This window comes from Sciurus vulgaris (assembly GCF_902686455.1).
Source record: "Sciurus vulgaris genome assembly, chromosome: 4".
Taxonomy (NCBI): Eukaryota; Metazoa; Chordata; class Mammalia; order Rodentia; family Sciuridae; genus Sciurus; species Sciurus vulgaris.
The window spans coordinates 35,821,630-35,846,351 of NC_136464.1; the positions used below are offsets into that span (position 1 = coordinate 35,821,630).

Below are 24,722 nucleotides of genomic sequence, written 5' to 3' on the forward strand. Positions count from 1 at the left end.
AAAGTATATTTCAAAATAAAACATCAAGAATCATAATAGACCTTTGAGAGAGAGAGAGATGATGAGAAATCCGTTGTTCCACAAATGCGTCCCGAGTGCCCGTGGAAAGGCGGGCAAGGTACGCAGGGAATAAGCTTTTCTCTGCCTTCAAGACTTTCCGGAGGAAGAAGACTACGGAAATCAGCGTCTATAACAGGATATTATAAACAACGCGAAAGAGAGGCGCGAAATGCACATCAGTGATTGTAAATGTCAAGTCCTCAAGTCTCTAAAAGAAATTGGTCCAGAGTCACAAAATCAAAGACATTTGCAGAGCGCACACCCTCACCAAGCCCAACGCCTCAGGCCCGGCGCCCTCGCGGCCCTCGTGTGCAGGTGCGCGCGCACGCCGGGCCGCCGCCAGCAAGGGCGGCAACTCGGTCACCGCTGGAGGGCGCACGCCCGAGCCGGCCTACGGAAGTTCCGCCCCCATTTCCGGCGGCGTAGGATGGGGCGGGGCCGGAAGCCGCTTCCTGTTCGAGTAGCGTTTCAGCTTCGGCACGTGTGTAGTTCCTCCGAGTTACTGGATTACCTTTATCCCCGGTGAACTTGTGGGGTCCGGCCTCCGTTCAGGCCTCAGGATGAAGGCGGTAAGTGTTCTCAGGAGCCCAGTTCCCGCGGTTGAAGGACCACTGTCACTGACAGTCGGTGTCTGGTTTACCTTTTCGGTGGGGCTTCGCCCCTGAATAGGGGGCGGTGGCCTAGACCGGCCTCCGGGCTGCGTGCACTGTCAGCTTCCCGGGTTCCTTGTCTTCCACGGTGTGCCTGCGTGGCTTCAGGAGTCCGCGACGAAACAAGCACCGAGTCTGGCATCCTTGAGGTGTCAGATTGCGACACCTTATTATTCTGAACCATGTCAGTCGAACCCGTTAGCTGTAGGTGAGAGAAGCAGCGTCCAGACCTCAGGGAGTGTATGGTCTGAGTTACGGGACTCGCGGCGAGTGCATCTCACCCTTAATCGGTAAAGAAATAGAAAGGCAAGGGGTTTGCCTTGATTCAGAGATCTAGGCGCTTGGATTTGGATTTCTGAATGATGGGTCACTTGCAAGAGTGGTGGAATGCAAAGACAGTTTTGCCCTCCTTAGTTTTGGGGTCTTCCGCAAGTTGAATAACCTCTTTGAGCATTCGTATCTTCATCAGTGATATGAGGATAACAGCAATCACTGTTTAGGCTGTTGTAGGTAATTTGTTAGATCACTTTGCAAATAAGACAGTATATAAATATCAGTTATTGTTAACACAATAACAGGCCTTATTTTGTTCTAAATGTGTTAAACTATTGGTGTTAAATCTAAGGTCTCAAATAACCGTTTACCGTGTGATCAAAGATTCTTAACCTTTTTTGGATCTCAGATTCTTTGAGTAACTGTGGTCACGGTTCTGGTTACTGGAGAACCCTAGGTGGAAGAACCGATACTCTAGTGTCATTCTATAGGATTACTGCCATAGTTTGGTATCAGCTCTTATATGCAAGATGCATGGCTGTGAGACATTAAGATCATGGAATTGATTTGATGAAATTGAGAATCAATTCTCTTTAAACTGATATAAAATAAATTTCTCAGTATATTGTGCTTCTTCTATTATTGTTTTCTAGAGACGAAATAAAAAACAGGTCCCAAGCTTTCGCAAGTTGCTAAAAACTAGTAAAGTCAAACTTGAAAACAAGTTAAAAAATAAGCAACATAAGCAACAAAGCACTCTCAAGAAGTACAGAAAGGAACAGAGGAAATTAAGACAAGCTGTAAAAGATGCTGTGTCTAAGAAACCCTTTCCACTGGAGGATCCAAAGGGAAAACGACCAGGTAATTGTGAAAGCATTTATGTACCTTAGTTTTCATTGATTATTCTGAAATATTCTTCATGGAACTAACTTTACTTTCTAGTAATCACTCTTCTTGTTCTCAGATCTTCCAAAGAGCAGGTAAGGATAGTAGTTCTGTATATATGATCACAGTCACATTTCAATGCAGTCTTCATTGTGAGAAACAGCTACTCTCTGCTTTTACTTTGTCTCCAAAGCAGATCTAAAGATTCTCAGTACTTGGGAGAACAAACTCAGAGTAGCCATATAAATAAATGTTGGGAAGTGTGCCAATGCTGCCACTTTCCCATTCCCTGAAAGTTGACTAATGTGAGAAGATTGATTTTCTTTGTCACATTCTTTATGTGTGTGTGGTGCTGGGTTTGAACCAGGGCCTTGCACATGCTAGGCAAGCACTCTCTGAGCTGTGTCCTCAGTCCATTCTGCATTTTTTCATAGTGTTGCTAAGATACACTTCCTTTTCTAAACTTCTTACTTTTTTTCATTTGTAAACTTGGAGTTAGTTTGAACTGTAATTGTTAGGATTATTTTCAAGAATTTCACTACTCAAAATAGGAAAAGAATATAATAATTTGGGTCAGGCTATTTCTGCAACTTTACTGGTATTTTTAGGATATTCAAAAAATACCTTAAACCATTCTCCCCAAGTCCATCTCATTCTCTTATTCCTGACATAGTTTGATTCCTTGCAACACGTTATTATGTTATATACAAGGTCATTTGACTGGAAGTCAAGAAACTTGGGCTTTTATCTTGATTTTGTTACTTATTAGCTTTGTGGACTTGGTCACTTAATCTCTAAATACCTTTATCTGTAAAAAATGAGTAAGGTGAGTTAGGTACTTTTAAAGATCTCCTCTAAGTTTTACATTTTAAAAAGCATGATGTTCTAGTAGTTTTAATAAAAATAAAGGCAAAAGATGCCTACATTATTACAGTTTAGCATCTAAGCAAAGTGTCAGACAGATATGAGAGTATAAGGAAATGATGAATGCAAAGGTTATTGAATCTGGTGTGGGAAATTGGAGGAGTTTTTAGTTTATGACTTCTCATTAAAATAGGAAATTGGATCCTCTGATGATTACAATATGAGGTAGGTGATGGGGTTAGAAGTGTGATGGTAGGTAGAAAAACACTCTACAGAAGAGAAAGCACCTGTTTCTGTTATGTTTAAGAAATGCACTTTTCATTTAAAGTAGATAGTAGTGCCATGGTTGAAGTGAAATGCCATCTAAGTGAGGGACTGAAGACAGAACACATGGGTAGAAAGTGAAGTGATTGAAGGATTGAACATCTACATTTAACTAATGAAGAAGTGCATTGAAAATATCTGAATGAGAGCTGGAACTCTGAAAGGTTGTGATCAAAGTGGAATGAGCACCAGGGTTTGGGACATGGTAATTGGAGAGGTTATTTAAAGTGGAATGGAAGTAAAAGTCATGGGAGATGAAAAAGAGCTAAGGGACTGACATTGGTTCTCAACTGTCTTAAGAAACGTTTATTTTTTGGTTGTTACAGTGACCTGGGAATGCTGTTGACATTGAGATTGAGGAGTCAGAGATGCTAGCATTTTTTCTAGCTCAGGGCATCCCAATAAAACAAAGACTTCTTATGTCAAAGATGTCAATGGTGCTCCCATTAGAAACACTGGGCTAAGGTCTAGAAAAAAAACAAGCTTTTCTTAATGTGAACCCAAAAGTTAAGAATTCTACATCTCTAATAATTGTTTTTTTATTTTTCGACATAGTTAAAAGGATTGAGAAAGAAGAGGAGGAAGAAGAGGAAGCACTTCCCTTAGATATGATGGATGAAGATGACTTACAGTTAATGAAGGATTTAGGACAAAGAGCATCTTTTCTAACAAGAGATCTTTCTTCTAGGTAGTACTTCATTTGTGTTATAGTCATTTACATCCTTTCAGTGTTATAAACTTGGTTCTGAATGTTACTTAGGTGGTTACTTTAAGATGTTTACATCTGAGCAGAATGTTTACAAAGAGACAACTCTATAGTATTCATTTTATTTCCTATGTAAAGGAAGTGTATATGAACATAAAGCTGATTTTATTTAATGTACATCTATTTCTTTTGAATCTCAATTTTGAAGTATAGTGAATGGAGGAAGAATTCTATTTTGTTTGAGGCATTGGCAGAATAGTCCTGAGTTTGTGGCCATGAGCTCGCTAATCCTCATTACCTTATTAGGTAGCTGTTATTCCCATTTCCAGAGGGGAAACTGGTGCTTCCTTCCAATAGCAGAGAGTGGATCTGGTCTTATACTTAGATCCTTTAAATTCCAAATTCCATGTGATACTCTGAAAGATTTTGGAAAAGTAATAGAGCATAATGTCACTCTTGGCTTTGTGGAATGTTCTATCACCTTTATTTTGCATCTAAAGGGAAAACTAGATTTAGCTGTAGTTTGAGTCTCTGTGGTAGACACTTTGTACAGTCTGTTTTTTCAGTTGATGTTTGAGTGCTTGCTATGTGCCAGGCATCGGTCTAAGTGCCAGTATCTGTACTTCTATTGGTAGTTGCATATATGAGTAGGCAGTTTATTTTTTTTTGTATGCTTGACCATTGGACAACGTGACTGAAGTGCCTGGGTCCATTTACACTTGTGTTTTCTTTTTGAGATTTGTGATAATTTGAAAAAACTTTCAGAGGAACCATGTAGCCTAGAAATATTGAAAAAATTAAAAAGATGTCATGAGTGCATAAAATATTTGTAGATAATAGTCTGTTTTATCATTTACATCATGAAAATTTAAAATTTATCAAAATTTCCACAAACACTCGGAACCCATTCATTGCATTATATTTGTAGTTGAGAAAAATCTAAACACATGTAAAAATGAAGCATTAAATCATAAATGCATAAAATTAACTGCAGTACATACTGTACTAGTATAATAATTTTGTAGCCACTTTCTGTTACTATTATGGTGAACTCAAAATTGTATACTGAAAACACTGTGATACCTAATTCATCTCAGTGATCAGTTTGTTTCTCTACTCTGTTGGATGTTGCAATAAAAAGTCATCTCACGGTTCTCAAGTATTTTTCACTACGTGTATTTGTAACAAAATGTGTGTTTATCAACTCTTTTATCAGCAAGCTATTAGTAGTTTTTTTTTTTTTTTTTTTTTTTGGCAGTCAAAAGTTACACTGAGAGTTGGGGGTTGGGGATATAAGTCAGTAGTAGAGTGCTTGCCTAGCCTGCAGGACCCTGGGTTCAATTCTTAGCACTTTTAAAAAAACTGTTTGGGGGGCTGGGGAGATAGCTTAGTCGGTAGAGTGCTTGCCTTGTAAGCACAAGGCCCTGGGTTTGATCCCCAGCACCCCAAAAAAAAAAAAAAAAAAACTGTTTGGGACTTTTTTTTTTTTTTTTTAAACTACTGTGGGGAGGCCAGTATTCCTAACCCCTGCATTTTTCCAGAGTCAATAGTACTTTGAAAATGACAAGTCTAGGTATCTTTTAAAATGTAATAAAACAAAATTGAATTTGTATTCTGTAGCGAACCAGTTCACGCCAAAAAACGAAAGCATGAACATGTCATAGACAAATATGAAAAAATACCAAGAACTCTGCAAACTGCACCAGAGAAGGAACTGATTCACTTGCTTCCTATCAAAGATAAAAGTGGTATAATCCCACAGACAAGGGAAAAGCCAGGTGAGTCTAAACAGCTGGTGTATTAAACTTTTAACTCCTCACAAATATCATGACATTTTTTTTCATTTATGATTTAATTTTATTTTGGCTTTTACTCCTCCACAAAATAAGGGTAGCTTCAGATAGTCACATAGCAGCCTTGGTGATTTTGGTCAGAAATACAGATTATCTCAGGTATCGCTTGTATTGTGAATACACCTGAAGCTACAAGGTTTGGGTAATTTTTTTTTATTTTTGAAGAGTTTGTTTCACTAAATTTTGTTTAAAAAATGTGAACATATGAACTGTCTTTGATTATTAGCCCTTTCCTTTTTTTAATGTATGTATTTTTTTGTGTGTGGAATAAAACATAAGAGAAAGACAGATCAAGGATGTGAAATTTTATGATTTATCACAAAGCACATAGCCATAAAACTACCTTTTAGGAAAGAAACAGACACTGCCAGAATCCAGAAACGTTTTTTTGTGCTCTTCTCAATCACTAATTGCTCCCTCCCCGTAAAGGTAATTACTATCCTGAGTTTCATGGTAATTAGTTCTCTGCTTTTATCTAACTGTATTATCACAATTTTAATATGTGTATTTTCCACATAGATATTGATAGTAACAAAGATGAAGAAGATCAAGAAGAAGAGATGGAACTTGAGGAAGGTAGAATGCATCTTTATAATTACTAAGTTGTTAATTGATTATTACATTTTTTTACATAATAAAAATGCAGGTTAATTTTAAGTAAAATCTAGAACATGCATTTTGGAGTATTGCTCATTTTGAACATTCTAGCACATTTGAAAATCTCATCTTGTAGGATTTGACATTTTGTTTTTTATTATGGAAAAATTTACACAATTATGTATTTATAAAGTCAAGGCACACATAAAGTTTTGTTGATTCTTACTGTTCTGTATTCCTTTTAATTGTAACAGAAGAAACTACAAATATTTAATATTTTAGGTTTAAATTGCAAAAATGATTCTGGGATATGAAGTCATTTTGATTCGTTCTTAGAACAATTATACTTTGTATATGTCTGTTTTAGATCATCAAATGTGGGTTTCTTTTTTTTTTTTTTTTTAAGGTGCTGGGGATTGAACCCAGGGCCTTGTGCTGGCAAGGCAAGCACTCTACGAACTGAACTATATCTCCAGCCCCAATGTGGGTTTCTAATAGCTAGAACAGTTTAACTAATCAAAGTTAAAATGAAAGTACAGATTTTATTAGAAACTACTCATTTAAAATTTGTGACAGCAAGTTGGTTAAATTTTACTTTCTCTTAGATCTTATTAATAGTGTAAATGAGATTACAGGTTAACTTTTTAACTCTTTTCAGTCATTCATCATAGGCTTATTACAGATTATACTTGTTTAAATTTATTAAATCTAGTTCTCTACAAATTTGTTAAGGAGGACATGTGTAATACAAAATACTATATACAGTTGGAAACAAAGTATAATATTCTGTACTTAAAAAATACTAAATCAGATTGCCTCCTTTTTTTAGTTAATACAAATTATCGTGGAGTTTTAGCATTGTGGTTAAGAATATGAGTTGTACAGTCTGAATGCCAGGGTTGGAATCCTATTTGTCAGGTTTATGAGATTAGTGAAGTTACTTTTTGTCCCTTTGCCTAAGTTTCCTTATCTATAAAGAGGGTCTAATAATACTGCCTATCTTAACGTAATTATTGAGAGGATCATAAATAGCATATAAATACAAAATTCTTAGCTGTCATCTTTATTATTAGTATAAGAAAATTATTTTATCAAATTTCTTGGGATAGTAAATAAGGCATACTTAAGAGGGAAAATCAAATCTGTTTCAGAGATCATTGAAGATCCTATTCCAGAGATGACCATAGAAGAACATTTGATTGCAAGAAAGAAGAAACTACAGGAGAAGAAATTACATATTGCAACCTTGGCATCTGCTGTACTGTCAGATCCAGAAAGCAATGTAGGTAGTATTAATTTCTTTAGGCTTTTCATATTAGATGTAGCACTAATTTGTGATATATTAAGATTCTCTCGTTGCATATAAACAGGCACAAAAAAGAAAAGATAACTAAACATAGTAGCTGAATTAGAAAGAGAGTAGGCAAAATCTATGCTTAATCCTATTTCTGAACTTAATTGCTTTTGTAATCTTAGAAAAGTCACTTAAACTCTCTTATTTTCCTTATCTTCAAATGAAGATATTGGACTTGTGGTAACTGTGAAAGTTATAAGTATACACAATTAATTGTGTTAGGGAGGAGGAACCTACTTGGAATTTGCTTGACTGACTTATAGGGTTTTAATGAGAACATGGTACAGAGAAAAGAGTAAATTAGTTCATGAATATTTGTAAGTGGAAAATATGTTAAATGAGTGAAATAGACCCACAGTTGTAATGAATTTTCACGGGATACTGTGGATAGTGGTAAATTATTGATAGTTATAACATGTGAACCTAAGAAACCTGAGGCTCAGTCTTGGCCCTGCTAAGTACTATTAGTGAGATTCTGGATAAATTATTTTATTCATGACTCACCTTGATCTCTAAAAAGAAGGTAATATCTACTTCAAAACTTTGTTGAATATAAATAAATATATAGGATGTCATATAAAATATTATTATCATTGTTATATTGGAATTCCCAGCTTCCTGCTAATAGATTATTTATCTTTATAGGTAAAAAATCATTTGGATATGCTTTGGAGTAGTACTTATCTTTTTCTCATAAGGAGAGGAGACTATGTGTGGGAGAATCAGGGTGGGGCATTCGGAATATTTCTCACCTATATTACCAGGTTTAATCATTACAAAACTATAGAGAAAAGACTTGTTGATCTCATTTTACAACTGAAGAGTTGAACCTTAAAAATCTCAGGTGATTTTTTTTTCTAGGTTTAACAGCTACTAGATTAGAATCCTGCTCTTTTAACTGTGCATCCTTATGCTCATTTCACACAATTTAAAGATAGCAAATAAGTATTATATTTCCTACTCCCTGCTGTAGTAAACATTGTTGACCAACTAGGGCATTTGCTTTTTTAAGATATCATTCCTGTACAAGTGATATAGTAGTTCATCAAAACAAGCATGTTAATTGAAACCAAATTTTTGCTTCTTTATTACATCATATAAATTATATTTGTATGAATCTCTAATGATATGTGGTTAGCTATATAATATTTAATTTTTTAAATATTTTCTTTAGGTTGTCAATGGACCTTTATTATATTTATAGTGTATATTTATATATATATTTATATTATACATATTTATATGTATTTATTATACATTTATATATAAAACACATATTTATATATTATATATTATATAACATATAATTTGTATAATATATTTATATATTATAATATATAAATATAACATATATATTATATAATGTATATTATATATTCATTATATTATAATATATTCTATATTATAATATATCTATTTATATATTATTATATTTATATTATATTATATATATATAAAAATAGTCCTGAGAATCAAACCCAGTGCCTCATATGTGGCCAGGCAAGGGTTCACTGCGCCCCAGCCCCTACTTTAATTCTTGATTTTGTATATGTGATTATATATATATTCGATGGCATATATAACATTTTAGTCTTCCAAAATTTTTCAGAAATAGGACACAAGTTTTAAGAAAATTCAGAATTTTTAAAATAGATAATTAATAAATTGCAGCTATTTTTTTATAACCTGCCTTTTTCTAACTGCTTTTATGACAAAAATCTTATTACCTTATAACTTTAGTGATGTATCTGGTAAGATAAGCAGTTGTCTGGAGTTTAGTATGGCTTGATTGACTCAGTCAACAGGTGAATTCCATTTATTGCACAAGGTATAGGGCTGGGTGTTTTTTTGTTGTTCAGAATTGTTTTGCTCTGATTTTTTCTAACCTCATGTTATTTCTTCAACAGATTAAAAAACTGAAAGAATTACGTTCCATGCTCATGGAACAGGATCCTGATGTGGCTGTTACTGTTCGGAAGCTAGTGGTGGTTTCTCTGATGGAGCTATTTAAGGACATTACTCCTTCATATAAAATTCGGCCCTTAACAGAAGCAGAAAAGTCTACTAAGGTAAAGCTAGATGTAATTACTGTATAAAATAAGCTGAAAAATTTGGAGAGTTAGAGATGGGAGAAGTAGGATTTATTTATTTATTTATATCCTCCCACCCACAGCACTGGGCATATGCAAGTCACTCATTTTATGTGCTAATTTTTGAATTTTAGTATTCTGATTTAAAAAGTAGTAATCCTTTTGGTCTTTTCAGATCCGTAAAGAAACCCAAAAGTTACGAGAATTTGAAGAGGGTCTGGTTAGCCAGTACAAATTTTATCTGGAAATCTGGAGCAAATGGTTAAAGGTATATTAAATAGATCTTAAAAATATGTAAAAATACATAACCTTGATCATGAAGGTGAACTCTTTATTCTGTGTTGTATAGTGAGAGGCAGGTGTATAGTGTATGTTGAAAAGCAGAGTCTAGAGTCAGACTCCCTGGGTTCAGCCTGGCGTTAGTGATGGTTATCTATGTGATGGTTAAGTTTCTTAATCTTTCTTATTTCAATTTTTCTATCTATGAAAAGGAAATAATAATAGCAGTTGGCCTTAAAGAATTATTGTGAGAAGTATTGGAATTTATAAATATAAAATGCTTAGAACTGTGTCTGTCAGTCTTAAGTGCTATATTTATTGGCTACTAGAATTAGTATTATTGTTGCTGTGTGTGTATTTGTGTAATAGTGTGTTGAATTTGTGAAGAGTTGGCGTTTATTCTGCTGTTGGTTTTTTTTTTTTTTTAAACAATAATCAGAAGATAGATACCTTGAAATGGATGTGAATGTCTTGTAAGTGAACTTATAAATCAGTTGTTGAGATAATAAACTCTTCTATCAACCCTTCTTTTCTCTTCAGGAAAGGAAGGGCATAAGGAAAATTGGGTTTTGAATGGGAAAAGAAATGTACTTGCCATAATCAGTTACCTTTATTACTTAGTTTTTGGCCTAAAGATCACCCAGTTACTATCAGCTGGAACAAGACTGCCAAATCATGTTGGTTTGATGAGGGAATGAAGGTGGTGGGAGCATAGTGGAGTGGCTGTGGCTAGCGTGGTTCTTGCATTTATGCTTTGGTGCCCCTCCTGGAATTAACTTAACCGTGTGTTGACCAGCACTGTCCGAAAGAAATATAACATGAGTTACATGTCATTTTTTAAAAAGGTAGCCATTCTATATAAATAAAAGGTAATGAACTAATTTTAGTAGTAAATTATATATGTATCTAAATTATCATTTTGATATATAATTGATTTTAAAAACTAATGGGATGTTTTACATTGTCATCTTTTTTATCCTAAGTTCAGAATCAAGTATATATCGTATTTATAGCATATCTGAACATTTCAAAGACTCAGTTGCCACATATTTGTAGCTAGTGGCATCTGAATGATACCATGCAGGTATAGACATTTTCTAAGCAGAACGAAGCACTATCAAGTCTTTTTAGTTTTTTAGATGTGATCAAATATGCATTCATTGTAAAAGAAGCCAGTTTGTTTAAATTTTGACCAATGAGTAAGTAACTACATTTATCTTTTATTTAGATTGGAAACAAAGGAAGCTGAAGAAAAGTAATGTAGTTTCCTTAAAGGCATACAAAGGGCTGGCTGAAGTGGCTGTGAAGAGCCTATGTGAGCTGTTGGTGACCCTGCCTCATTTTAATTTCCACAATAACATCATTGTATTGATTGTTCCTCTCATGAATGACATGTCAAAATCGGTGGGTTGCTTTAAATGATTTTTGCTGTTATTCTTAACAGAACATTGTAGACCTTGAAATTTATTTTCCCCACAAAATTGTTTTTGGAGCAATTATTTATGGTAAACCAATATCAATTTATTAAATACTGTCTCTTAAGAAAATTGTTGGAACTAAGTTTAGTGTAGTGATTCTCAACAGGAGGCAGTTTTTGTCCTCTAGGAACATTAGGCAGTGTCTACAGATGTTCTCAATTGTTAGTACTATGGTGGTAGGGAAGTTTTACTACTGGTGGGTAAAGCCCAGCGGAGGCTTTTTAACATCCCACAGTGCACAGGATAGTCCCATCACAACAAAAGATTATCTAACCCAAAATATCAGTAGTGCTTAGGTTGAGAAACACTGGTTTAGTGTAACATTTTATTTTTCAGATATCTGAAATGTGTTTGTGAGGCAGTAAAGAAGCTCTTTAAACAAGATAAATTAGGCCAAGCTTCTCTTGGTGTAATTAAGTGATATCGGCTTTGTGAAAGGCAGAAGAAATTATGAAGTTAGGCCAGAGGTAAGCCTTCCTTTTCTTACTTTGCATTTTATTCATTTTTAATTATAGTTAATTTTTAATGGTTAGGAGAATTTATCTGTTTTTTTGTTTTGTTTGTTTTTGTGGTGCCAGGAATTAAACCCAGAGCCTCATGTATACTAGGCCAAATGCTCTACCATTGAGTTAAACCCTTGGCCTGAGGAATTTATTATATTATTATTATTATTTATATACTTCCTATAAAGTGGTTAAAAACAGTACTCAAATACTGTAATGTAAGCACTGTTAACAGTTTGGTTATGTATATCCTCTAGGGTAGTTTTCTATGCAGATATATGCTAGCTTATATTTTAAAATAAAAAATGAGTTTATACTATGAGCTTGTTTTGGAGCAGTTTTCTTTTTATATATTGTGAACTTATATGTAGGGCTTTCTCATTCTTGGTAATGGTAACCATAATATTCCATCATATGAATATTGAGTCACCTACTTATTAGACAACTGAGTTATTTCTGTATTTTTGCCATTACAGTCAATGTTGAAGAAAACATTTTGACCATATTTTTTTCATATAATGTGAGTATTCTATGAATGGAATTTCTGAAGTATGTATACTGGACCCATCAGTTATCACAATTAAAAAACTTGAAAGAGAATGCTAGGGCTAGGGTTGTAGCTCAGTGGTAGAGCACTTGCCTCACATGTGTGAGGAGCTGTGTTCGATTCTCAGCACCATATATATTATTTGTATATCGTTATTACTAAGATTTTGCTTCCATTTGTACATTTATTACTCATTTGAATTATTTTTTGCTTGTGTGTATTTGGCAGCTTTATCATCTAGTATTTATCTTTCTTAATGACTTGTGATGATTCTTTTAATAGTCATTGTAAATACCTGTCATGTGCTAGACACTATCCTAGGTCCTAAGGATAAAATAATAACAAAAGAAACACAACTGAGTGGTTGGTTGTTTGTGTAGCCTATGCTACATAGTAAGGATATTAAATATTGTTAAATAGATTACAAAGTTTTCTGGTTAAGCAGCCTTTAATTTGCTTTTGAGCTTTATATATGAGGCTATGTTTTGTTGTGCATTTAGCCCGTGTACACCTTTAATCCCAGAGACTGAAGAGGCTGAGTCAGGAGGATCACAAATTCATAACCAGCCTCAACAACTTACTGAGGCCCTAAGCAAATAAGTGAGACCCTGTTTTAAAAGAAAAAATGAAAAGGACTAGGGATATGGCTTGGTAAAGTACCTCTGAATTCAATCCCCAGTACTATCCCTCCATTACCAAAAAAGAAAGTCTCTCCTTCCAGGTTTTTAACTTTTATTTTTGTGTTAAATACTTAGCTGTTTGATGTGTGTGTGTGTGTGTGTGTGTGAGAGAGAGAGAGAGAGAGAGAGAGAGAGAGATGAGTATAGTATAATATATACATTTAATATATATATAATAATATCTATTTAACATTTATTTGTCCACTTATTCAAACACTATTTTTCCTTTTCTGCTGATTTAAAATGTAGATGATTTATTAGATACTAAATTTCTACACAAAAAATTTTATTGTGGGTCTGTGGTTTGTAGCTCAGTGGTAGAGCACTTGCCTAGCATGTGCTACACTTGGTCAGTCCTTAGCAATGACATAAAAATAAATGAATAAAGGTATAGAAAACAAAGTCATACTTTTTTTAAAAAAAAATTTATTTGTGAACTCTTCTGTTGCTGAATCCGTCCTCTTCAAGTAAGGGCTACTTTAATTTTTGTATCGCCTTATATCATAGTATATTTGGGTATATGGTAGGGTAATTATTCAGAATGGGATAATTAATGAAAGATATGGATCATATCCTTTCCTCCCAAATATTTAAAAAAATTATTTTATTAACTCTAGATAGTTTAGAATCAATTTTTTCACTTCCTCCTCCTGCAGTACATCTTAACCCAGCATCTGATTGAAATTGGTTTGTTGATGTTCGGATGGTTTAGGAGGATTTAAATATTTACAGATTTTTTTTTTTTTCTACTCCAGGAATATCAAACTGGGTTACTATGGCATAGCCTAGCCCCATAATCCCTGCTGATTAGGAGACTGAGGCAGAATGATCACAAATTCAAGACCAAGACCAACCTGGGCAACTTAGTGAGACCCTTCTCAATAAAATAAAAAGGGCTGGGATATCAGGTGGTAGAGTGCTTGCCTAGCATGTGTGGGACCCTGGGTTCAATTCCCTGTACTATAGCAGGAAAGCCGGCCCTTTTTATTTTGAGATATGGTCTCACTAATTTGCCCAGGCTGGCCTTGAACTTGTAATCCTTCTGTGTCAGCATCCCAGATAACTGAGATAACAGGTGTGCTCCACTATGCCTGGCAGACTTTTATGTTCTTAAGTGAAGTTTTATAGTTTTTTCATTTGGGTCTTACATATTTTTATTAAATTTCTTTTAATAAAGTTTCGATGGTTAAGTAGATATTTCTACTTAGGTGTTTTAGTTCCCTATTTCATAGTTGTCCTTTACTGTCAAATTCCCTGCTTCCTTAAAACTAGATTTCTGTTGAACCCACCAAAATGATAACTATTAGGTTTAAGTAAAGAAAATCTTAAGAATTTTTACTCAATTTTAAAGTGATCAGTTAATAAGGTTTGTACATGAAACTCAGCCATAGAGAACTCTTTCATTTTAGTGATACTAGAAAAAATCTACATCCTTTTCTGTTGTTGTTGTAGTGGTGGTGCTGGTGCTGGTCATGGAACCTAGGGCCTTTAGCATGCTAGTTAAGCATTTTATCACAGAGCTAAATTTCTAGCCCCCTAAAGCCACAACCTTTAATTTGAAGTTACTTTTCATTGGTGAATGATATTAGCACCTAAAATACCTGCAAAATATTGGAAATTGTTCTTTCTAATACCTAGAATGGCCCAGGTTTCCACTTTTTGCCTTTAGTTATTGCTTGATTTCATTCTTGAGCTTTTAGCCCTGCTATCTGAAATACTCAGCTTTCTTTTAAATGTTCATATTGGAACATCAAATGATTACAAACCTTTAGTTTTCAAATATTTGTTCCAGGAATGCTGCTGTGACTGAAGGAAGTCAGTAGGGTAATTTCTTCCAGAGAAAGTTTAATATTTTAAGTCTTTTTGTTCTTTGTGTTTAAATGTAAGAATGGTTGCTGAGCACATAAAACATCAATTTTCAAATTGGTTTCTGGATTTTTTGAATGACTTAAGGTAATAGTTCTCATTTTGGTCTGTGGACCACGTGAGTTGGAAATTAGAACACAACTGGACTTGATGCCCATACCTACTGAATCAGAAATTCTGGGGATAGGGCTAGCTATCCCTAACATGTCTTCTGGGTGTTTCTGGTGCTAGCTAAAATTGGGAAACGATTGGTTTAAAGGGAAATAAGTTGTTCTTCGAATTAATAACAGTAGTTTTCATGATTTTTTTTATTTATTCTGAGAAGCACATGAAAATTAGCATTATTAACTGCAAAATTGAAATAAGATGAGTAAATTAAAATCCAGGTTAGAAATATATCTTAATTATATTTCCTCCCTCTATGTCCAAACCTTTTTCTGTCCTGCTTACTCTTTGTATCTTCTCTACCAATGTAAGTTTTATGTATTCAGTCAAATATCGTGTCCACAAATAAGTGAATATGATTAGCAAGATGATAGTGGAACTCTGGTAAAATGTGATAAAGGATGCTTGAAAGTGGTTTTGCATGAGGGGAGGAAATAACATTGTTAAATGCTTATTTTTTTCTATATAAATTTTTGAGGGTATAGATATTAGCTATATATTTGTATTTTTTCCAATATTAGATGTTAAGAACATTTTGTGCCTAAGAATCAAGGAAGTAGAAGTAAAAAAAGATACAGAAGATATTAATAAACCAAAAAAGTTCATGACTTTCAAGGAAAAGAGAACAACTCTATCAAGAATGCCAGAGAAAGGTTGGTTATTTCCATTTTTATTTTATTTAAGTAATATTTTATTTGATCTTCTATTACAGTTACAGGTACAATAAATTATAGTTAAATTATAAATATAAAAATTTCAAAATCTAGGAGTGGGGTATGGTAGCATGTCACAGTTACTGGGAGATTGAGGCAGGAGGATGCTGTAGCCTATGAGTTGGAGGCCAGCCTCGGACAACATAGCACGACTCTGCTCAAAAAAGAAACAAACCAAAACATTTTTCAAAACCTACTATTTATTTTTGATTTGTTTTAGTACTGGTGATTGAACCCAGGGGCACTTTACTGCTGAGCCACATCCCCAGTCCTTTATTAAGTTTTTAAAAATTTTGAGACAGGGTCTTCCTAAATTGCTGAGGGTTTTGCTGAGTTGCTAGCCTGGTCCTCAACTTGCAATCCTCCTGTCTCTGGTAAACTCCTAGTATTCAGAGAATTTTATTTTTCCCAATTATTATGAGAAATGTTTTCTCCCATCCAGTTGAACTGACAACTGTTGACAAAGAGAACAGTAGGGGGAAAGGTATTTTGCCATGTGAGCTTTTATTCTTTTGCTTTTTAGATTGATTTAGAATCATTGTGTTACACAGATTTTTTTTTTTTTTTCTCTTAAAAGGATGCATTCATGTGAAGTAGGAGCCAAGTGAGTTCTGTTAATTGAATCATTTTTCTTAGTGGTTAGAATTCTGCCCTTGTTAAACATGAGTTGAAATTCATTTCATTGTTATTTACTGAGACATTGGAATTTTTTTTTTCTTTTTTTAAAGAAGACAACTAATAATATCTACCTTAGAGGATCATTACAGTTTAAATGAGATGATGTATGTAAAGAACTTAAGAGATCATAATACTGGATATGATTTATAAACAGTAGTGGTTACCATCACTAAATTCATTGTGTTATCACTTAACACAACATTTCTAAACAGTTTCTTAGGGGTATGAAATTGCTTATAAAAAAGAACAAAAGTAATTTCGAAGGTTCTCCATGACTGAATAGATCTTCATACATTTTGAAACATGACAGAAGTATCAAATAGACTTAATTATAACAAAGGAAGATAAATATATTAAGATGGTATTGTTTAAATACTTCAATTGATATCTGTGGGGGTCAGAGAGACAAAGACTCAACAAACATGGGAGCTCTTTAACATTTTCTTAATGAGGGAGTAAAATTTCCTCCGTCCGTTTCCCTGTGCCTTCAGGCAGCTAAGCAACATTGTTTGCTGCTCTTCCAACCTTAGGAAGTAGGAAAAATAAGATATTTTATTGAATTTTTTTAAAATAATATCTGGTTTTATGTATTATATGTGAAATATGATTGGTAAGAATTATTGATGATGGACTTCCATGTTAAAGATAAATATTTAACTCTAGGAGTAATTTTTGCATTCAGTGTGTGTGCTTTATTATTTTTTGAGAATTTTAATTAAAATCATAGAAAATTATGTTGTATCCCATTATATCCACTGTTCAGAATGAACAAAAATTAATAGATCTACTCAGTTTTATTCTTGAAATGAAAGAAACCATTGGAAGCTGGGTGTTGTGGCATACACCTGTAATCCCAACACCATGGGAGACTGAGACAGGAGTATCTAGAGTTCAGTGCCAACCTGGAAACACAGCAAGACCCTATTGCAAAAATAAATAAGTAAGTAAGTAAGTAAGTAGGTAAGTAGATAGGTAGGTAGGTAGGTAGGTAGGTAGGTAGATAGGTTTTCTTTCTAGTCTTGTTCTTCTGCCTTCCTCCCAGGAGGGAGCCACATTATAAATTTGGTTTGCTTGTATATTTGTTCCATGTTTTTCTACTTTTGCTTATATTTACATTCATAAATAATATGTGGTCTTTAAAAAATATTCATTCATTTATTTTTTCCTGTTCAGAATTTGTGTTTATGTTTTTTAAACTGGTACTTTATAATTATACATAATAGGATACATTGTGACATATTTGCACATGCACATAACATAATTTGGTCAATTTCATTTCCCAGAAACCACACCTTTTTTCTGTTTTCCCTCCCTCTCACCTAGTTTTCTTCCTCTACTCTACTGATTCTCCTTCTAATTTCTTGAGTCCTCCCTCCAATATGTGGGTCTTCTATGTGTTTTATAATGTTAAATCCTGCCTACTTTTTTTTCACTCAGTGGTATATGTTCTTACTTTTTTTCCCTTTCTATTTTCAGTGGAAGAAAGCAGAAGAGAAACTAGAGCGAGAGCTTCGGGAAGCAGAAGCTCAGAGAGTACTGAGAAAAAACTTAAGCTAGTAGGTAGTTTCATATTCTCTTATGCTTTCAGAATGTTTTGTTAATGATTTTAACCTGGAAATTATTGTTTCGGTCTGTAGGTATATAATTTTGATTTATGTCATGAAGCTTAGGTGATTTTTACAATGTTCAAGAAACTGTCACGTAATCAATACCAGTTGTATGAAGTCACAAGATGTGTATTTTCATTCTATTTTGTTAAAGTTCCAAAGATTGAATTATGGGGAGAGGTGATAAGGGGAAAGGAAGATTTAGCTTTGAAAGTCACAGTTATGCTAACTCAAGGAAACATACCAGGTTTATCCCAAAATGATTTTGTCTTTTTTCCTCTGCCAGCACACAGAGACTCTGAATATGGTGTTTGTAACCTACTTCAGAATATTGAAGAAGGCCCAGAGGTCACCTCTTCTGCCAGCAGTACTTGAAGGTCTTGCCAAGTAAGGGCTGTGTAGGTTGAAATCTTTTAGATTCCTTATAAATAGATGAGACCAATAGCTATGAATTTTAAATAGGATTTTCTCATGATGTCCCAGTGTTCTCAGTTCTCATTCCCTTTTTGTCACCATCTTTTCCTTAAACTGTTCATAACAGTAGGCTTTTTTGGTTTTGTTATCTCAAATGTTTTATTTTTAAAATCTTCTTAACTCCTTCCTTCTGCTTTGTACATTACAGGTGTCTTTAAGATACAGCTCTCTGTCCTTGGTTCTCTTTGCACTGTATAGTCAATTATCTAGCGACTGATAATGGGTGGCTCATGCATAAGGCTCATAAGTCTCATTTTATCCCAGCTTGCACATCATTTCTCTAATCCTCTGTAATATGTTTCTGCTAAAATATATCTTTTTATACATTCTGTTAACACTAATTACCTTCTTGGAGAATGTGAACGAGAATAATGGTTGTCATGATAGCTTTCCATTATTAGATAGGAGGTGGTGTCCTGTAGAATATTGTTAACCATTAAAATAAAAGGTGAACTACATATGCAGTTTACCTCTGTTAAAAGGTAAAAAATCCAAGTGAAATGTATTTTATTGAATTAGATTTACCCTAACATTATTTTAACATATAATTTGTATTAAGTATTAGATTGTTGGCATATTTTTTTTCCATAGAAGTGTAGGATTTATTTAAATGAGAACAAGCTGAATTCTTGTCAGGCAAGGGGGTAGTATCTGATAGCAGGTTGCCCTTTTTAAAATATGTCCTTGAAAACTAGTGTGTGTTACAAACTTCTCATACATCTCAATTTAGATCAGCCATATTTCACGTTTCTACTAGTCTTATGTAGCTAGTGCCTACCATTTTTGGGTAACACAGATTTAGAAATAGAAATAGGACTTATGGCTGGAAGATATAGAAAAGGCAAGTTTTGTTCATCATAAGAAATTACTTTCTAAGGTCTGAAGCTGTTTGGAATTAGGTTGTATTTCCTTATAAGTTAATGTCCTCATCCTTGAGAATTTTCAAAGAAAGGCTAATCAGAGAAGGGATTATTACTACATTATGTCAAAATGTGGTATTTATTTTTTTAATGGCCAATATCCTTATTTGAGTTTTTAAAAAAATAATACCTGTTTTTTTAAGAAGTACAAATAATACAGAATATAGACTTTAAAATAAGTTCCCTTTCTTGTACATCTATGTAGGTATGTTTGCCTGCCTTCTTTAACACAAATGGAATCATGCTACATATAGTGTCCTGTAACTTGACTTTTCTTTGTATCTTTCCATGTTAGTACATATAGATGATTTGATTTTTTAAGTTCTTAATACTCCATTCATATCCATTTTATTGATATGAATATTGATTTAGCCTTTCCCCTGTGTTACTGCTTGTGTATGTATCTTCATGCACTTGGGTGCATCTATTACCAGGACAAAGGGTATGCTCATCTAAAATACTGATAAATAATGCTAAATGGCTTCCCAGAAAAATGGTACTAATAGACATGGAATATCACTTCTAAAGTTTCATTTCTGTGATCTCTTCTTGTTCCAAGATTTATGTAGCATCAAAATTCTTTATTAGAAAGGCGCGGTGGTACACTCCTGTAATCCCAGTGGCTTGGGAGTCTGAGGCAGGAGGATCTTGAGTTCAAAGCCAGCCTCAGCAAAAAACAAGGTGCTAAGCAACTCGATGAGACCGTATCTCTAAATAAAGTACAAAATAAGGTTGGGTATGTGGCTCAGTGGTTGAGTGCCCCTGAATTCAATCCCTGGTACCCACCCCCCCAAAAAAAAATTCTTTATTAATATTGAAAAGTATCCTGACTTTAGCCAACTTTAGTGCCTAATAATTTATAGTATACAGAGTAGGCTCACATTTAGTAGCTCATATGATTCTCTTTAATCCTATTGGTATTCTCAGTTATTTCTGGAAATAGAGGCATAAGACAGTCAAGTTACAGTCTAGGGTCATATAGGTAATTAGTAGCAAGAGCCTGAACTAAACACCAGGTCCAATATTCTTCCCATTTTATCTTTAAAGCTGTCATAGGGTCTATATGATTTTTTTTTGGGTGCTGGAGATTGGACCTAGGGCCTTGTGCATTCTAAGCATGAACTCTGTCATTGATCTATGCCCCTAGACCTGGGTCTTATAAATCTTAGAATCTTCCTTTCTCTCTTCCTGCTACCTGTTTTCAGGAAACTGATTCTGTTGGCTCCTGTGTGACTTTTCATACTGCTAGAAATCATACTGCTAGAAACCTAGTAAACTTTCTCCAGGGAGTATGTTTTTTGCTCTTAGCAACTTCTAAGGACAGAATGTTTTAAAATATTTTTGATCTAATTAGTGCTTTATATATTCCTGCCGAGCAAAGTGTCCATTAGTGTGTGAATCATTGAAAAAGCTAATCAATTAATGAACAGTATCAATGATCACTATAAAATCTATCAGAGCTAACATTTTAAAATAACAAGTATTAAAATACAATTTTAAAGTCAAGTTTAATCTTTACCTACTAATTTCTGCTTTTGATCATTCTTTAACAAAGTTTTGTTTGATTTTTAGGTTTGCTCACCTTATAAATGTGGAATTTTTGATGATTTATTAGTAGTTCTTCATACTCTCATTGAGTCTGGTGTAAGTAACTATTAATGAATTACTTTAAAAATTTTTAAAAAAATTTTTTATTGTCAGTGGACCTTTATTTCATTTATATGTGGTGCTGAGGCTCACACATGCTAGCCAAGTGTTCTTCCACTGAGCCACGACCCCAGCACCAATGAATTACTTTTTAAAAGATATAAATGGTAATTATCATTATTAATACTTTTTCTTTTCCTTTTGAAGGACCTAAGCTACCAAGAAAGTCTTCACTGTGTTCAGACTGCTTTTCATATTCTTTCTGGGCAAGGTAATTTATTTTCTTAATCAAGTTTGTTTGCTTTATCTTTGGAGGCTGTACTTACCTAATGTGTATTTGTTGTCATTTCAAAGGTGATGTTCTAAATATTGATCCAATGAAATTCTATACACATCTCTACAAAACACTATTCAAATTACATGCAGGTATGTATGTTTAATTAACATTTCCTTAATACATATTTATTTTCTAAGTATATACTAGAATTAGAGTCAATGAGAAATTGGAATGGGTACCTAAAATATTGGCCTGCCAGTGCACACATCTGAATTTAACCTTACGAAAGACTTGAAGAGAGAATAACTTTTGGTGGTTTGTGGTTTTTTTTGTTTTTTTTTTTTTTTTTGGTACAGAGGATTGAACCCAGGGGCACTTAACTGGGTTTACCCCTAGCCCTTTTTTATTTTTATTTTTTTTTTGAGACAGGGTCTTGCTAAGTTGCTCAGGGCCTCACTAAGTTGCTGAGGCTGATATCGAACTTCAGATCCTCCCAAACTTGTTGGTATTGATCGGAAATGTGGTCAGTACAGACTTCTGTGTCTCTTAACAGTATAGTACTTCTGCGGTGGTTAGGGAACTGATTTGGAACGGTTATAGCAATTCATCTTGATTTTATTTGTTTTTTCTGGAGTTCAGTGAAGTTGCATAATGAAAAAGTAATGAGAAGAGCCCTGAAGAATGTATCTGTTGTTTTAGGTGCTACCAATGAAAGTGTTGAGATTGTACTTCAGTGCCTTGATGTCATGCTAACCAAGCGCAGAAAGCAAGTTTCTCAGCAGCGAGCTCTTGCCTTCATCAAGCGTCTTTGTACCCTTGCTCTTCAGGTTCTTCCAAATTCAAGCATTGGCATTTTAGCAACTATCAGAATATTAATGCATGTAAGTACTGATACAAATGAGGAGAGCTGAGTTCTTATAATACCGCAGTGACATTTTGTTTGTTTGATTTGTCTTTTTTCCTCTCTTATATTATTTTAACCACAAAAGTTATTCACTACCTGGGTGTGGTGGCCCATGTCTCTAGTTCTAGCTCCTTGGGACATTGAAGCATGGAAACAGGAGCATTGCTTGAGCCCAGGAGTTTGAGGCCAACCTGGGCAACACAGTGAGATCCTGTTTTATTAAAAAAGTCAGATAAGAAAGATAATTCACACTTGTAACAAGATCAGGTGATAAAAGAAGTACATAAAATTACATACGGAAATGATTTTGTATCTGCTGACGCTTCTCAGAGGTATCATTTTTATCACTAGGTGTATCCGTCCTGTAGACTTTTTAAAATTCATGTGTAAGTACTTGCACTGCACACAAAAACCAATGATTTTTTTTTTTAATGGAAAGGAGATTAAGGGGATTATGGATACACTTTTTTTAGAAAAATGGTAATGGATACAGTATAAATATTCCCACTTTATCTCTTTAATAATTAAGGTTTCTTTAGTTTTTTGTTTAACAAAGACTTATATAGTTCTTACTATGTGCCTGCTACTTTTATAAATGCTTTACAAATATTGATTCACTTGACTTTTATGACTCTGAGGTAGCTGCTCTTATCGTTTCCATTTTACAGGTAGTAAAACAAGTCCAGAGAGTACCTTTTTTAAAATGACACTACTGTTAAATGTTAGAAGTGGCATTCAAATTTAGGTAGTCTTTTATGCTTCTTTGTAGTTCTATTGATGAACATAAGTTACCATTATTACTACTGTTAACAGTGATGCTGTATTGAATATATGTGTATTGGTTGTATTTTTGTAAGTCTTAAAAGTGGTTGGAGAGTAGAAAGAATATTTGTTTTCTTTTGCAGGACAATTTCTTTTTAAAACAAGACATTCTTTTGTAATTTTTTTCTCTTACTATAAAAACTTAAATGATTTCTTATTAAAGACCTTATGCTTATACTCTTAGCCACAAATTCAAATGAAACTCGAGTATAGACAAATGAGATTCTTTAAAGTAACAATATTAATTTATTAATTCTCCTTTTTAATGTGATCTTTCTGTAGACTTTCCCAAAAACAGATCTACTGCTTGACAACGAATCTCAGGGAAGTGGGGTTTTCCTCCCTGAGTTGGATGAGCCTGAGTACTGCAATGCTCAGAACACTGCTCTGTGGGAATTGCATGCACTCCGGGTAAGAGTGGTCCTGTTTATTTTTTCTTCTTTTGTGAGCTATAATTTTTCAGTTTCCTCAAATAGTTACTATTATCAGAGGACTTACTATATTTTGTTCTGGGGAATATCTCTTTTAGAATTCCTATTTTAATATTGCTACTTTGCTCTTGCTGTTCTTTAAATTGTTGAGGTACATTCTCTAAGGCAAAAGAAAATAATGACAGTTTTTGTATTGGATCTTAACCAGAGATACTTTAGTAGGCCACATTTCATGGTTTTACCTATGTCCTACAATGTCCTTGGTCCTGCTATACAGATAGCATTAGAGTGAGCCTTGTGAATATAGGAGTATCAGGTAAGCATTCAGAAATAGGAATTACTTTTTAATATTTTTTTATACTGTAAAAGCAAGACTAAACTATGTCACTGGTATTTTGGTCACCAAACAGATTTGTGTTTTGTTTCTGTGAGCAAAAATAATATTCTTTCTGTAGGCATGTGGTTCTAATAAATTACATACACATATGTGGGTTTTTGTTTTTTTTTTTTTTTTAAAGATTTTTTTGTTTTATTAAAGAAAATCTTTGTTGCAGCTAGTGTTTTCTAAAGTACTGACCTGTGCAAAATGTCCTGTTTTCCTCTTCAGAGACATTACCATCCCATCGTGCAGAGATTTGCAGCTCATCTGATTGCTGGAGCACCTTCTGAAGGCTCTGCAGCACTCAAACCAGAGTTGAGCCGAAGGTAATATTTAGCATTACTTTATTTTCCTTTTATGTTTTCTTTGCGTTGTGAGAGATTGAATCCAGAACATTGCTTTATTTTAAGACTACTAAAATACAGAGGCTTGAAATGAAGATTAGTGGTAGAGCACTTGCCTGCTAGCACATTCAAGGCCCTGGATTTGATCCCAGTACTTCAGGAGAAAATTAGAAAAGAAACTACCAAAATTCAGCTGTTAGCTATTTACTTTTAAGAAGTCAATACTAGTGGGCTGGGAGATAGCTCAGTTGGGTTCGATCCCCAGCACCGCAAAAAAAAAAAAAAAAAAAAAAAAAAAAAAGTCTATACAATAAATACTAGATTACAAAATGTTAAGTGCAAGTTTGGGGGG

General features: G+C 34.0%; 1 protein-coding gene across 1 annotated transcript in view; it reads left to right on the forward strand.

Moving 5' to 3' along the window:
• Nucleotides 1-492: 492 nt before the first annotated feature.
• The window catches only part of NOC3L (NOC3 like DNA replication regulator), a 31,282-nt gene continuing 7,052 nt past the window's right edge, over nucleotides 493-24,722 (forward strand). Inside the window, 26 exon segments of the mRNA XM_079138537.1 lie at nucleotides 493-629; nucleotides 1,637-1,844; nucleotides 3,612-3,744; nucleotides 5,383-5,540; nucleotides 6,135-6,191; nucleotides 7,364-7,494; nucleotides 9,474-9,635; nucleotides 9,832-9,898; nucleotides 9,901-9,924; nucleotides 11,164-11,339; nucleotides 11,750-11,764; nucleotides 11,766-11,830; nucleotides 11,832-11,880; nucleotides 15,696-15,708; nucleotides 15,711-15,817; nucleotides 15,819-15,827; nucleotides 18,042-18,087; nucleotides 18,090-18,121; nucleotides 18,459-18,559; nucleotides 21,139-21,161; nucleotides 21,164-21,210; nucleotides 21,421-21,484; nucleotides 21,568-21,639; nucleotides 22,190-22,371; nucleotides 23,499-23,627; nucleotides 24,255-24,352. Coding sequence (XP_078994663.1) covers nucleotides 621-629; nucleotides 1,637-1,844; nucleotides 3,612-3,744; nucleotides 5,383-5,540; nucleotides 6,135-6,191; nucleotides 7,364-7,494; nucleotides 9,474-9,635; nucleotides 9,832-9,898; nucleotides 9,901-9,924; nucleotides 11,164-11,339; nucleotides 11,750-11,764; nucleotides 11,766-11,830; nucleotides 11,832-11,880; nucleotides 15,696-15,708; nucleotides 15,711-15,817; nucleotides 15,819-15,827; nucleotides 18,042-18,087; nucleotides 18,090-18,121; nucleotides 18,459-18,559; nucleotides 21,139-21,161; nucleotides 21,164-21,210; nucleotides 21,421-21,484; nucleotides 21,568-21,639; nucleotides 22,190-22,371; nucleotides 23,499-23,627; nucleotides 24,255-24,352 — 2,177 coding nt within the window. The 5' untranslated portion in view covers nucleotides 493-620.